At 42.0% G+C, this 14649-nt stretch overlaps 1 protein-coding gene across 1 annotated transcript; it reads right to left on the bottom strand.

Annotated features, from left to right (window-relative positions):
• Positions 1–143: 143 nt before the first annotated feature.
• On the bottom strand, positions 144–14024 carry LOC109890983 (protein transport protein Sec61 subunit alpha-like). Its single transcript, XM_020483204.2, has 12 exons — positions 13881–14024; positions 9018–9085; positions 8865–8930; positions 8584–8662; positions 6165–6296; positions 5799–5908; positions 5284–5437; positions 3875–4035; positions 3441–3638; positions 1523–1714; positions 1346–1422; positions 144–1260 (listed from the first exon to the last, which is right to left on the bottom strand). The coding sequence occupies exons 1-12, from the start codon at positions 13885–13887 to the stop codon at positions 1074–1076; spliced, it is 1431 nt and encodes a 476-aa protein (XP_020338793.1). The 5' UTR covers positions 13888–14024; the 3' UTR covers positions 144–1073.
• Positions 14025–14649: the final 625 nt, after the last annotated feature.

Genomic DNA, 14649 nt, shown 5'->3' with positions numbered 1-14649 from the left:
ACTATTTGGCAGTACTCTCCCAAAGAGAAGTGAAACCTGTACTGCACTTATCTGGCAGTATGTACCATAATAATTTTGGAATATACCTTGTTTAATGCATATTGTTGTGTGACTTATGCTATGTGAAGGTTCAACACAGAATGTTGTTTTCTAGCTTTTATTGAAAAATATTGGCCTGAACAAAGACATGGGCCCTATATCCATGGTAGTGTTTTATTTGGGGGACACTGACAGTTTTCAGTGGGGGATGAGGATCTAAAGAATTAAATCCTAGTCAAATTTCATAATTATGTCCAATACAGAAAGTAAAAAAACTCTAAGTGAAACCCCATTCCATTCCTACCAAACCCACCATCATCCAATGACATCTAGGCAGTTTCTACAGAGATTGTCTGGGAATAAAAGACCACAACACAAACACTTTCCTTTAGGACCCAGAGACAAAGTACTAACATACGCTATTGATAGGACCAGCATGAATACAAATATATTCCATGATTAAAATGTTTTAAAAAGTAAATAAACCAACAAAGCTTGTTGGAGATTCCCAGAGCCATTTAAAGGATACATATCCAAGTATATTTATACTTTCTTTACCCCAATGTGGCTCTTCAAACCCCATGCACAGCTTACAATGACCTGAAATGAACATGACATGACTTTCTTTCCACTCTCCAAAAATGTCCAGGTGTAGTGCTTGTTGGTTTAAGAACAGACTCCTTTAAAATGGAGTCAGTCTTCAATTTCCTTGAGCAAGCTTCTATAGAAGATAAGACCATCAGCAGAGTAGCCTGGCTGGTCAGATGAAGAGAGGGTAAATGGTATTGAAAAACAACGGGACAGAACAGAAGCAATTCCATGCTGAACACTGGGTCAAGTACCATCTTTCTTTCCCAGTGAGATCCAGTCTGCGTGAGCCCTCAAGAGCTTCTGGGAACACAAAGAAGCTAAGAAAGAGGACACGTCGCAGAGGCAGAATGTACTGATTTGTGCGCATTAGATACAATGCAAAATAAAAAGTAATTTGTAGAGGGTGGAGGCTGTGTGTCTGTGGTGCGTGTTGGAGGGTGTTTCTAGAATAGCAGCGCTCCCATGCTGCCCATTTCACTCTGCTCCTTGACAAAGATCTCAAAGTACTGGTAGATGATGGTCACGGCCAATAGAATTCCAGTACCCGAACCGATGGCGCCCAGAAAGTCCGCCATGACGGACAGCCCACCTATGCATAGGCCACCGAAAGCTGCAGCCGTGGGGATGTACCTTCACAAAGAACACAAGATTTTAGAAATGTGTAGAAAAATACACAGCAATTAACACAGCAACCAAAAGGTGTGTATGTTTTTACCGGTTGAGCTCGTGCACCATTGAGGTCTCTCTGTGTCCCCTCATCACCATCTGCTGTTCCTTCAGCTGCTTAGCCACCTGTCAGACATGCAGAGTTAGAAACTAACACACATACTTCAGTGTACCTACAGTAAAAGTGCATCTGTAACAGATGAAGCAAATACATCAAGTGACTCACATCTTTGGCCGAGGATCCTGAAACCTCGATCCATGTCTTGGAGAAGAAGGCACAGGAGCCCAGCATGAAGACGATGTAGATTGCAGCATGGATGGGGTCATCCAAAACAGAACCAAAGGACTCCGGGGGAGAGAGGAAGTAGCAGAGACCTCCAACCGGGTAGGCACGAGCTGGTCCTCCAGTGGAAGTATCCTATACAAAACACACAATCAATTAAGTATAGTTTCTCCATGTAAGCATAGCCCAATCAGGGCCGTTATGAGTAAAACAGGGCTCAAGACTGCGACCATTGAGTCACATTTTGCAGCCATTTGACTTAGCGGTGCGAGTTACATGTTTTCTACATTGCAACCTCACTCAAAACACCTCTTGGAAAACAACCCCCAAATGTATGACAATCACTGGAATAGGCTGCACATCAAAAGCTTAAATTATGCATTCCTGCTTGGTAGTGCTGAGCGATTTAGTTCTATTTGAAGTCTAATACTCAAACCGAACAAAATACGTTTAAATTTTGATCCTTTTCTTTAAACATTAAATGCACTGTGGGTTGAATACAATTCCCATGATGGTAGTTACTGCTCATCACTTATTCACATCACTTCAATAAAATATTTCAGTTGTGTATATTACATTTGTTTTAGTTGATTACTTTATTTCACCCCAAGTCATGTCTAGAGCTACTGCCTATGCAGTCTGAAGAACGACTTAGTGATTTGTCAAAGTAAATCAATATCTAAGGCATACTTTTATGACTGTTGAATACCAACTATCAATCACTTAGATCATGTATTTTCAGGTCAAGAGAGCAGATGCTTAGCGCGCCATCACTCTCGATTATGCATTTCTGTCTCTTTTACATAGCAGGCGTAAAAGAAACAGACTACTGTATGTTCATTGTAGTTAAATTACCACGTTTTTTGCACTAAAGTATGTAGAATATTGGCCTGTTGGAAACCATGTCGTACAGTTCAGGCTTTATCTGATTTATCTCTACAGAGCTCAGAAAGAAAACCGTGCCCACCAATCATGACTCCTTTCTATGTGTATCAAAATGATGATACTTTCCTTGAATTTCATTGTGAAAGTCTAACACTGAAATATCATGTGATGCACATCTCACCCATTATGCGATTTATAAAATGGATTGTTTTTAGATTGTGTAAACAGTAATTGTGTGATGGTGGGGATGCAGGGTTGTGCTTGCTGTAGTTCCTCAACAACACAGCTAGGTGAGCTCAAAAGCACCTTACTAGTTGACGATTCTTGAGTAATAAAAAGGCATTGAAATTACTTAGGAACTGTGCACAATTTGGAGAGGTTTGGCCACTTAAGAGATTGGTCTTTTGGTCTTACGTTCTACCCTACATTTTCCAGGAATATTCTTGTGTTACTGAATGTATCAGGAGTATTTTCAGATTAAAATGCACATAATCAATTTTCCAATAATCTCCAAACTGTTCGCTTTCAATTGCTACCATGGTTATGCATTTCCCATGGGACTGCGACCAAATCTTGGGCTGGTGCCACCAACTGAAAAACAGAGGCACCAGTGCGACCAGGGGAAAATGTTAGTCTGAGCCCTCTTAAAACCTTCCTATGGCTAGCTCTCTTACACAGGACTGCTGAAAGAAATGTCTAAATCGGTCAACACTACCAGTGTGCTGTCATAGTAGTCCAAAACATGTGATCATAACCACCACTATATGGCACCAAACAGACTCTTCATTGTCTACAGTCACACATAATTATTCAGTATTGGTTTTAACCTCATGAAGGTTAAATGTGATGAGAAAAAAATAAGTGGTTGTACATTTTTAAATGGTACTGGTGTAATGAACACGGGTGAGGCAAGTCTCCACCTCTGTGTAATGAACACAGAAGCGACACTCAAAGGTCATTGTGGACAGGTACTTACAGACCAGGTGCCCAGCAGGTTAACCAGAAAGTTGCCACTGAATCGTGTGGAGAGCATCTGAGAGATGACGTACAGGTTGGACACAAGGGCAGATTGGAGGATGATGGGAATGTTGGAGGTGTAGAAGAGCTTGATGGGATAGGTGTTGTACTGACCACGGTAACGGGCAGACTTGATGGGCAAGTCCACCCTGAAGCCCTGGAAGGAGGCGAGAAGTGTTCAAGACCTTTCAAAAACAACCACGGAAATCCAATGGTATTCAAAGTTCGTCTTCAATTATTCTATGCATGCAGCTTTTTGGTCTGAACATTTATGTTCACATTGTCAACAGAGCCAATGGTCACGTAAGCAATGAATTGAAAGCCATTTGTAAAATCAATCAAATGACAGTCAAGACGATATAGGCTATAAAAACGGGTTGTCTGTCCACTGACCTGGAAGTATATGACGACAGCAAAGACGAAGACTGTGGCGATGAGGTTCAAGAGGTTAGGCAGGTTCTGGCGGTAGAAGGCCTCTCTCAGGGCGCGCACCTTGTCTGTGCGGGTGGCCAACAGGTGGAACAGGGCAATGACGGCACCTTCAAACTCCGTTCCTGAGACACAAGAGACAAGGTTACTTAACTAACCACAGCACAGCAGGGGGAACAACCCTGACTGAAGAACAAGAGCACATTGTAAATACACATACACTAGTTACACAAAAGTATGTGGACACCCCTTGAAATGAGTGTTTGGCTATTTCAGCCACACCCATTGCTGACAGGTATAAAAAAAAAAAATCAAGCACACAGCCATGCAATCTCCAAAGACAAACATTGACCTGTACTTAAGCGCTTATTGACTTTCAACATGGCACCGTCATAGGATGCCACCTTTTCAACAAGTCAGACCGTCAAATTTCTGCCCTGCTAGATCTACCCAGGTCAACTGTAAGTGCTGTTATTGTGAAGTAAACATTTCTAGGAGCACAGCCGAAGTGGTAGGCCACACAAGCTCAAAGAACAGGACCACCGAATGCTGATGCGCAAAAAAATTGTCTGTCCTCGGTTGCAACACTCACTACTAAGTTCCAAACTGCCTTTGGAAGCCACGTCAGCACAAGAACTGTTCATCGGGAGCTTAATGAAATTAGTTTCCATAGCTGAGCAGCCACACACAAACCTAAGATCACCATGCACAATGCCAAGCATTGGCTGGAGAGGTGTAAAGCTCACCGCCATTGGAGTCTGGAGCAGTGGAAATGCGTTCTCTGGAGTGATGAATCATACTTCACCATCTGGCAGTCCGACAGATGAATCTGGGTTTAGCGGATGCCAGGGGAGCGCTACCTGCCCCAATGCATAGTGCCAACTAAAGTTTGTTGGAGGAAGAATAAATGGTCTGGGGCTGTTTTTCATGGGTCGGGCTAGGCCCCTTATTTCCCTTCACTGGAACTCAATGCTACAACATACAATGACATTCTAGATGATTTTGTGCTTCCAACTTTGTGGCAACAGTTTGGGGAAGGCCCTTTCCTGGTTCAGCATGACAATGACCCCGTTCACAAAGTGAGGTCCATAGAGAAATGGTTGAGATCGGTGAGGAAGAACATGACTGGCCTGCACAAAGCCCTGACCTCAACCCCATAGAACACCTTTGGGATGAATTGGAACACCGACTGCGAGCCAGGCCTAATCGCCCAACCTCACTACTGCTATTGTGGCTGAGTGGAGGCTGTTATAGCAGCAAAGGGGGGGGGGGACCAACTCCATACTAATGCCCATGACTTTGGAATGAGACATTCGACGAGCACGTGTCCACCTACTTTCGGTCATATGTATACTAGCCTTAGTGCTACCTACCTCTCCCAGTGTTGACAGTAGTGGGACTGAAGGCCTTCCAGACGATGGTCTCACAGATGTTGGTGGCAATGAACAGGGAGATACCAGAGCCTAAACCATAGCCCTTCTGCAGCAGCTCATCCAGCAGCAGCACAATCAGACCTGCCACAAACAGCTGGGGAAGAAGGAGAGAGCTTAAAATAGGGAAGGGAAAGGGTATACCGAGTCAGCACAACTGAATGCATTCAACTGAAATGGGAGAGGTGCGGCGCCCGGGAAGCAGTTGTGGGCTAACTGCCTTGCAGAACGGCAGATTATTCCACCTTTCCGGCACAGGGATTCGAACCAGCGACCTTTCAGTTACTGGCCCAATGCTCTGACCAGGCAGATGAAAGCAGAGCAGACAGTTGAGCATGGCTGATTGACAGATTAAAGAAATGGCTGCCAAAGGGTTTTAGTTGTGAAAGTTAGGTCTCTGTACCTAAAGGGTACAATTAGTGAACTGTTTATATGAACTGGGGAGGGGTCTAACTAACCTGAATGATGATGAGCAGGCAGATCCCAGCACCCATCTCTGAGGGGTCTCCGTACATCCCAGTCATCACGTAAACAATGGCCTGCCCAATGGTGATGATCATGCCAAACACTGCAGAGAAAAAGGAAGATGGTTGCATTCAATATCCTTGGACTGTTGTGAGTGGAAAAACACTTGGCAACGGGATACTGAATACACCCCAGCCTTATGACAGGCTAGAGACCCTTATTCTAATACCCGTCATATACAAGCCCACAAATCAGAACAGTTGCCAGGTGGCTATATAACCATAATTCAATGTATTATGATGAATCCCATTCCTTGGTAAATACTTCTTCTGTGCAAGATGATTAGAGGGTGGACTTACATTTCTGTGCTCCATTGAAGAGTGCTCTGTCCTTGGGGGTGTCTCCAACCTCAATGATCTTGGCTCCAGCCAGCAGCTGCATGATGAGACCAGAGGTAACAATGGGTGAGATACCCAGCTCCATCAGAGTACCTGTAGAATGGTGGAGGATCAGTCAACCATTATTATGAACCAACACTGTTGTAATGGAAAAGGGGATTCCAACAAAGGCAAAGCTCTGAATACGCTGATATCAGCTAAAGAATGTCAGCTTTTGCAAAGACTGCTTGTCAAAAGAGATGAGACCGGATAACATCACAGGGAATAATTATTTCTCCATGTAAGAGGTGGGAACCAAACAGTGAAGGTGTAATATAGATGCCTCTAACATAATCAGTAGCCAAGATTGAGAGTCGTTAATAAATGAAGAGAGCCAGGTGTCAATATTTGTTTATTTAACTAGGCATGTCAGTTCAGAATAAATTCTTATTTACAATGACGGCCTACACCGGTCAAACCCAGACGCCGCCGGGCCAATTGTGCGCCGCCCTATGGGACTCCCAATCACGTCCGGTTGTGATACAGCCTGGATTCGAACCAGGATGTCTGTAGTGACGCCTCAAGCACTGAGATCCAGTGCGTTAGACCGCTATGTCAATGCTGTGAGCCCATTGTTTAGCTTAGCAACAACCAGGAAGGGTAAAGCTGTGTTTTGTTTAAAGGTAACATGCAATATTTATTGGTTAAGATCATATTCATGTGATCTTAACTGGCAGTACAATATATTATTTAGTAAGTACAGCACTTCTAATATCCAACTTAGACTTGAAGGTATTTTCTGTACTATAAGTATTTAGTAGTGCTGAGTGATTAAACAACTAATTGACCGACAGCTGTTCAATTACTTGAATTCCATTTAGTTGGGGGTTTTGGTGAGCCCAACGCACCATTTCTCTACAGAGAAATCAAATCATGAGAAACCACATCAAGAAAAATGTGGCGCGCTGGGCTGAAGGAAGCTGTAGTTTCCATAAAGCAAATATTCAACCTAGTTCAGCACAAGAACACATACACTTAACTATGTTCAGTTAGTTTCACACAGACCTCATGAGAGAGGAATGTACACCGAGGGATGGAGATATACTTTCAGGAAGTATGTCTCATTTACTTTGAAGAACTAGTAAAGGGATTCTCAGACAGCTCTGCAGCATGCTTTAGCAGGCTAGCCTAGCTAAATAGGATGACTAAAGACAGTACAGTATTTGGGGAGCACAGAGCTGTTTGGCTGCTACTGAGAGATGAGATGACTTTAAGGAATTAAAAATAAAGTCAAATAAAAACAAAGTAATATACACATCTGAAATATTTTATAGTAATTTCCTATTGATGTCTATCCAATGTGGACCTGAGAGAATCACATATTTTAAATGTTTTGGCAATTGAATGTTAATTATTTTTGGATTAGAAATTTAACATGAAGAAAAAACAAACATTTGAATGTCATTTCATAATGCATTGTGATTTAAAATAAATAAATAATTAAATACTGAAATCCATTATTTTTTAAATCAAACAAATGAAAAAGCACTAATCACTCAGCACTATTAGCTAGCTGCCTATTACTAGCTGGTTGGATGGGCAGCTAGGCAGGTTGGTACCGCATTGTTAGGTAGCATTAAAGATCGACCAACAAGGCAGAAAATATTATGCAGGCCAGATAAAGATAGCTTGCAAACTTAGCTATATTGGATTATAAACTAATGCCTAATTCGAAAATAGTTAACTAGATAGCGTACCATCTTTGGGTTGTTTGAAAGTTGTCATGTTCAAAACGCACAGCTAGCTAGGTATACATAACATGCAGTCATGACACTTGACAAACATTCTTTTTAGTATTCTCTTCTATTAGCTAGCTACTAGTAGTAACTGTAGCTACTTAGCAGCCAATATCATGACTGGCTGACTATCCAACCAGCACAATATATTTCCAGTCCTAACCTCCAGAAATACACTGCAGTGGAGAAGAAGCAAAGCAAAAACTATGATAATGTTCCCACTCTCACTATGGACCCAGGTTTTTACAATGGCACGGGACACCAGCGTGCATGCAGTTATTGCATTGAATTAGCATTTTACCACCTTGGCATTGTAGCTTGAAATAATTACTTGCTGGCTTTACACATCATATATCAGGCATCAACTCGGTTATAGATAGAACACTTGGTTATTTAAAAATATTATATTTAAGCCATTTAACGCAGCACTAAAGTTAATGCATTTCAATGAGAGATTCCTTTAAAAAAAAGTAAACCCTTTGTGGGCGGGGCCAAATCGGTTACTAGGGATGCACAGTTCAAACTCGTCTTCCTCCCTATGGACTGATAATTAAAGACACAGGCAAGCATTCAAACTAAGTAGAACAAGACTGTTCGTTTCTCACCTCTGTTGGAAGCCAGGATTACTCTCATCCAGTAGAAGGGATCTGCAGAGTCTGAGGACATGATGCCAAAGAGGGGAATCTAGGAGGACAGGAGACAAAGAAAGAATGAACCCAATACACTGTACCCACAAGAGTTAAAACTACACTCATTGAGTCATCATTACCTGTGGCCTTAACCATATTATCAGCTAGTGATAATAAGACCAAAGACAGGCAGGGCTTCTCTGCAAGAACCATACAATATATAGAATTACAGAGACAGATGTTCAGCAGATACTAACCTGGCAGCACACCAGGAAGATGAAGAGAGTGATGGCAGTCCATAGTACTTTTTCTCTGAACTGAATCTGTATAGGTAAGAGGGAGGTTTTAGAATCATCACTAGAGCTAAGATTGTTGAAAAGCTAGTGAGGAGAGATTGCGGTATACTATACCTTTCTCTCTGGTTTCTGAATCTCAGGTAAGACCGCACAAAACGGCTTTATGACTTCCAAAAATTTGACTGAAAAAATAAAAAATAAACGAGGTTGGTTAGTTTCTTTGGGGGGGAAAAAACTACATGCACAGTAAAATAAGTCTTGTCCTAACCAGTGCAAGATAGTTACACTTTATCAGCATGAAACGTCATCACTCCCATGCATGGAAAAATTAGGCTCCACTCACATTTACAGACATCGTCAATAAGCTACTAACTAGCTAGTTAGCTAAGTAAGGTAATCAATCCAGTGAGTTAACTAGCTTTATTATATGTGGGAACAAACTAGTGGGCCTATAGCTAGCCTGATTATGCGAGCAGATTAACAGAGGCAACAGAAATACAGTACTAGAGGTCGACCGATTAATAATCGGCCATGCCGATTTTTAGGGCCAATTTCAAATTTTCATAATCGGTAATCTGCATTTTTTGGACACCGATTACGGCTGATTACACCTGTTACGTGAGTGCAGAAAGGAGCTAAGGTAAGTTGCTAGCTAGCTTTAAACTTATCTTCTAAAAACAATAAATCTTAACATAATCACTAGTTAACTACACATGGTTGATGTTATTACTGGTTTAACTACTGGTAGCTTGTTCTGCTTTGCAAATAATTAATGCGGTGCCTGTTAATTTATCATTGAATCATAGCCTACTTCGCCAAACAGGTGATAATTTAACAAGCGCATTTGCAAAAAAAAAGCACTGTCATTGCACCAATGTACCTAACCATAAACATCAATGCCTTTCTTAAAATCAATACACAAGTATATATTTTTTTTACCTGCATATTTAGGTAAAATAAATTAATGTTGGCAGGATATATTAACTATGGAAATTGTCACTTCTCTTGCGTTCTGTGCAAGCATTGTCAGAATTTATGCAGCAGTTCGGGCTGTCTGGCTCATTGAACTGTGTGAAGACCATTTCTTCCTAACAAAGACTAATTCATTTGCCAGATTTGACCATATTAATGACCTAAGGCTCGTATTTGTGTGTTCATTATATTATAATTAAGTCTATAATTTGATAGACCAGTCTGACTGAGCGGTGGTAGGCAGCAGCAGGCTAGTAAACATTCATTCAAACAGCACTTTCCTGCGTTTGCCAGCAGCTCTTCGCAATGCTTGAAGCACAAGCACTGTTTTTGACTTCAAGCCTATCAACTTCCGAGATTAGGCTGGCAATACTATAGTGCCTATAAGAACATCCAATAGAGAGAGAGAAATAGTCCTATAATTGCTATAATAACTACAACCTAAAACTTCTTAACTGAGAATATTGAAGACTCATGCTAAAAGGAACCACCAGCTTTCATATGTTCTCATGTTCTGAGCAAGGAACTTAAACATTAGCTTTTTTTTTTTTAAATCTACATGGCACATATTGCACTTTTACTTTCTTCTCCAACACTGTTTTTGCATTATTTAAACCAAATTGAACATGTTTCATTATTTATTTGAGACTTAAGACTTTTATTTATGTATTATATTAAGTTAAAATAAGTGTTCATTCAGTAGTTGTCATTTTCATTATTACACACACAAAAATACAGATTAAAATCGGCTGATTTTAAAATATATATTTTTGGTTCTCCAATAAATCGGTATTGGCGTTAAAATCATCAGTCAACCTCTAATGTAGCTGGACAGCTAACCATAGCATCGAATAGTCCCCGTGATATGCAACTGTTCAGGGAAGTCCGGAACCAATACACGCAGTCAGTCAGGAAAGCTAAGGCCAGCTTCTTCAGGCAGAAGTTTGCATCCTGTAGCTCCAACTCCAAAAAGTTCTGGGACACTGTGAAGTCCATGGAGAACAAGAGCACCTCCTCCCAGCTGCCCACTGCACTGAGGCTAGGTAACACGGTCACCACTGATAAATCCATGATTATCGAAAACTTCAATAAGCATTTCTCAACGGCTGGCCATGCCTTCCGCCTGGCTACTTCAACCTCGGCCAACAGCTCCGCCCCCCCCGCAGCTCCTCGCCCAAGCCTCTCCAGGTTCTCCTTTACCCAAATCCAGATAGCAGATGTTCTGAAAGAGCTGCAAAACCTGGACCCGTATAAATCAGCTGGGCTTGACAATCTGGACCCTCTATTTCTGAAACTATCTGCCACCATTGTCGCAACCCCTATTACCAGCCTGTTCAACCTCTCTTTCATCTCGTCTGAGATCCCCAAGGATTGGAAAGCTGCCGCAGTCATCCCCCTCTTCAAAGGGGGAGACACCCTGGACCCAAACTGTTACAGACCTATATCCATCCTGCCCTGCCTATCTAAGGTCTTCGAAAGCCAAGTCAACAAACAGGTCACTGACCATCTCGAATCCCACCGTACCTTCTCCGCTGTGCAATCTGGTTTCCGAGCCGGTCATGGGTGCACCTCAGCCACACTCAAGGTACTAAACGACATCATAACCGCCATCGATAAAAGACAGTACTGTGCAGCCGTCTTCATCGACCTCGCCAAGGCTTTCGACTCTGTCAATCACCATATTCTTATCGGCAGACTCAGTAGCCTCGGTTTTTCGGATGACTGCCTTGCCTGGTTCACCAATTACTTTGCAGACAGAGTTCAGTGTGTCAAATCGGAGGGCATGCTGTCTGGTCCTCTGGCAGTCTCTATGGGGGTGCCACAGGGTTCAATTCTCGGGCCGACTCTTTTCTCTGTGTATATCAATGATGTTGCTCTTGCTGCGGGCGATTCCCTGATCCACCTCTACGCAGACGACACCATTCTATATACTTTCGGCCAGTCTTTGGACACTGTGCTATCTAACCTCCAAACAAGCTTCAATGCCATACAACACTCCTTCCGTGGCCTCCAACTGCTCTTAAACGCTAGTAAAACCAAATGCATGCTTTTCAACCGGTCGCTGCCTGCACCTGCATGCCCGACTAGCATCACCACCCTGGATGGTTCCGACCTAGAATATGTGGACGTCTATAAGTACCTAGGTGTCTGGCTAGACTGCAAACTCTCCTTCCAGACTCATATCAAACATCTCCAATCGAAAATCAAATCAAGAGTCGGCTTTCTATTCCGCAACAAAGCCTCCTTCACTCAAGCCGCCAAGCTTACCCTAGTAAAACTGACTATCCTACCGATCCTTGACTTCGGCGATGTCATCTACAAAATGGCTTCCAACACTCTACTCAGCAAACTGGATGCAGTCTATCACAGTGCCATCCGTTTTGTCACTAAAGCACCTTATACTACCCACCACTGCGACTTGTATGCTCTAGTCGGCTGGCCCTCGCTACATATTCGTCGCCAGACCCACTGGCTCCAGGTCATCTACAAGTCTATGCTAGGTAAAGCTCCGCCTTATCTCAGCTCACTGGTCACGATGGCAACACCCATCCGTAGCACGCGCTCCAGCAGGTGTATCTCACTGATCATCCCTAAAGCCAACACCTCATTTGGCCGCCTTTCGTTCCAGTACTCTGCTGCCTGTGACTGGAACGAATTGCAAAAATCGCTGAAGTTGGAGACTTTTATCTCCCTCACCAACTTCAAACATCAGCTATCTGAGCAGCTAACCGATCGCTGCAGCTGTACATAGTCTATTGGTAAATAGCCCACCCTTTTCACCTACCTCATCCCCGTACTGTTTCTATTTATTTACTTTTCTGCTCTTCTGCACACCAATATCTCTACCTGTACATGACCATCTGATCTTTTATCACTCCAGTGTTAATCTGCAAAATTGTAATTATTTGCCTACCTCCTCATGCCTTTTGCACACATTGTATATAGACCCCCCCTTCGTTTTCTACTGTGTTATTGACTTGTTAATTGTTTACTCCATGTGTAACTCTTTGTTGTATGCTCACACTGCTATGCTTTATCTTGGCCAGGTCGCAGTTGCAAATGAGAACTTGTTCTCAACTAGCCTACCTGGTTAAATAAAGGTGAAATAAAAAAAATAAAAAAATAGTTCTTCAAAGAAGTTGACATTAATTGGGAATGCCAATGTGGTTTATTCAAAACAATGTTAGCAAGCTAGCAGCAAAATCGTCATTAAGCAATAAGGCCCAAGGGGGTGTGGTATATGGCCAATATACCACGGCTAAGGGCTGTTCTACGCACGACGAAACGCAGAGTGCTAGTACACAGCCCTTTGCCGTGGTATATTGGCCATATATCACAAACCCCTGAGGTGCATTATTGCTATTATAAACTGGTTACCAATGTAATTACAGCGGCAAAAATAAATGTTATCATACGGTCTGATATACCACGGCTTTCAACCAATCAGAATTCAGGGCTCGAACCACCCAGTTTGTCTGATGTCACGGTCATTACAAAGACTTGAACCGGCAGTATCTCTACACACAGGTACTGTTACAGCAGACTATGCTAGCTAGTAACATTTCCTAGAATGACACAGACTGTAGAGGTTAACTAGTTAGCGAATGTTGAAGGTGCACACAGCAATCTGAAATGTCCCAACTAAGTGCCAAGAGTCAACAATTTGTGGGCATTTCATGAGCCTCGTTAGCTAAAGTTAGCAGCGATTGAACGTTAGCTGCCTCCTACCGTTAGCTTCCCATTCCGTTAACTAACGTTATAATATTCTTCATTTTACAGTTAATAGATAAGTAAAACGATTGTGTAACACCATAACTACTAGCCAATGTACGGTAACTTTAGGTAGTTAACGACCTAACATTACAGCTGACGTTAGCATTGGCTAGCTAGTAGCAAGCTACAATACATGTCCGTTCACAGCCAATCTAACTAACTAAACGTTCAAAATATACATTTAAGATGCAATTCACAGATACATCGACAGACGTTAGAAAAATGACTCACTGCCCATGGTGTCCTTTATCCGATTCTCGTTGTTAAACTGGTGCCACTTGAAGGATCAGCACAGTTTGCGTGGCACCATTGAACCGCTCTGCACAGAAAAGACACGTCATCAATGAAGCTCCTACTACACGTCAGATCTTGGGGTTTCTAATGCTGCGTTCAAGAATGTCTGAATTTGAAACGTGTGATGCTTTCAATACAACTGGTAAAAGGGAAAAAAACTAGGTAAAATCATGATGTCACTGATTTTCAGGTCGGAATGACGGAGCTTTAGAAAGATGTCCGATATTCCGACTTCGAATTCTGAGTTAGGATGACCGTTCAAAACGATTTTTCCCAGTCGTAGCAGTTTATTTTTTCGAGATCCCAGTTGTCTTGAACGGACTGAAGTCTGAAATTTCAGAGTTCCCAGTATTTTTGAACACGGCATAATTCTCATAACCTGCTAAATTAATTCTCCTAACATGCGGCCAAAAGTCAAATCTGACAAAAATGTATCCCATCTAGTCAAAACAGATACATCTCAAATATGCGTTGGATTATGATAAAACAAGAAATATTACACTTGCAGTAAATGCAAAACTTCAGAATAACTGCTGCTAGGTCATTACAATTTATACATTTTCACATGAGACTGCTCATTCAGTAGTTTAATTTACCTTCATTGAAATTAAAATGCATGATCATGAACAAATTAAAATACTGTTTATTTGACTTCAATGATTTGGGAATGCAGAAAATGCTCTAGATAACACTTACTGCCATCAGG

This window comes from Oncorhynchus kisutch, linkage group LG5 (genome assembly GCF_002021735.2).
Source record: "Oncorhynchus kisutch isolate 150728-3 linkage group LG5, Okis_V2, whole genome shotgun sequence".
Classification (NCBI taxonomy): Eukaryota; Metazoa; Chordata; class Actinopteri; order Salmoniformes; family Salmonidae; genus Oncorhynchus; species Oncorhynchus kisutch.
This window is presented reverse-complemented; position numbering and strand designations above follow the sequence as displayed.

What these genes read in the sequence shown, in the direction of transcription:
- LOC109890983 (XM_020483204.2), bottom strand. An exon ending in CTTCAATGGAGCACAGAAAT is followed by an intron (nt 5,909 to 6,164) that starts GTAAGTCCACCC and finishes TTTTCTCTGCAG; the next exon opens with TGTTTGGCATGATCATCACC. An exon ending in CTGTCGTCATATACTTCCAG is followed by an intron (nt 3,639 to 3,874) that starts GTCAGTGGACAG and finishes GCCTCCTTCCAG; the next exon opens with GGCTTCAGGGTGGACTTGCC.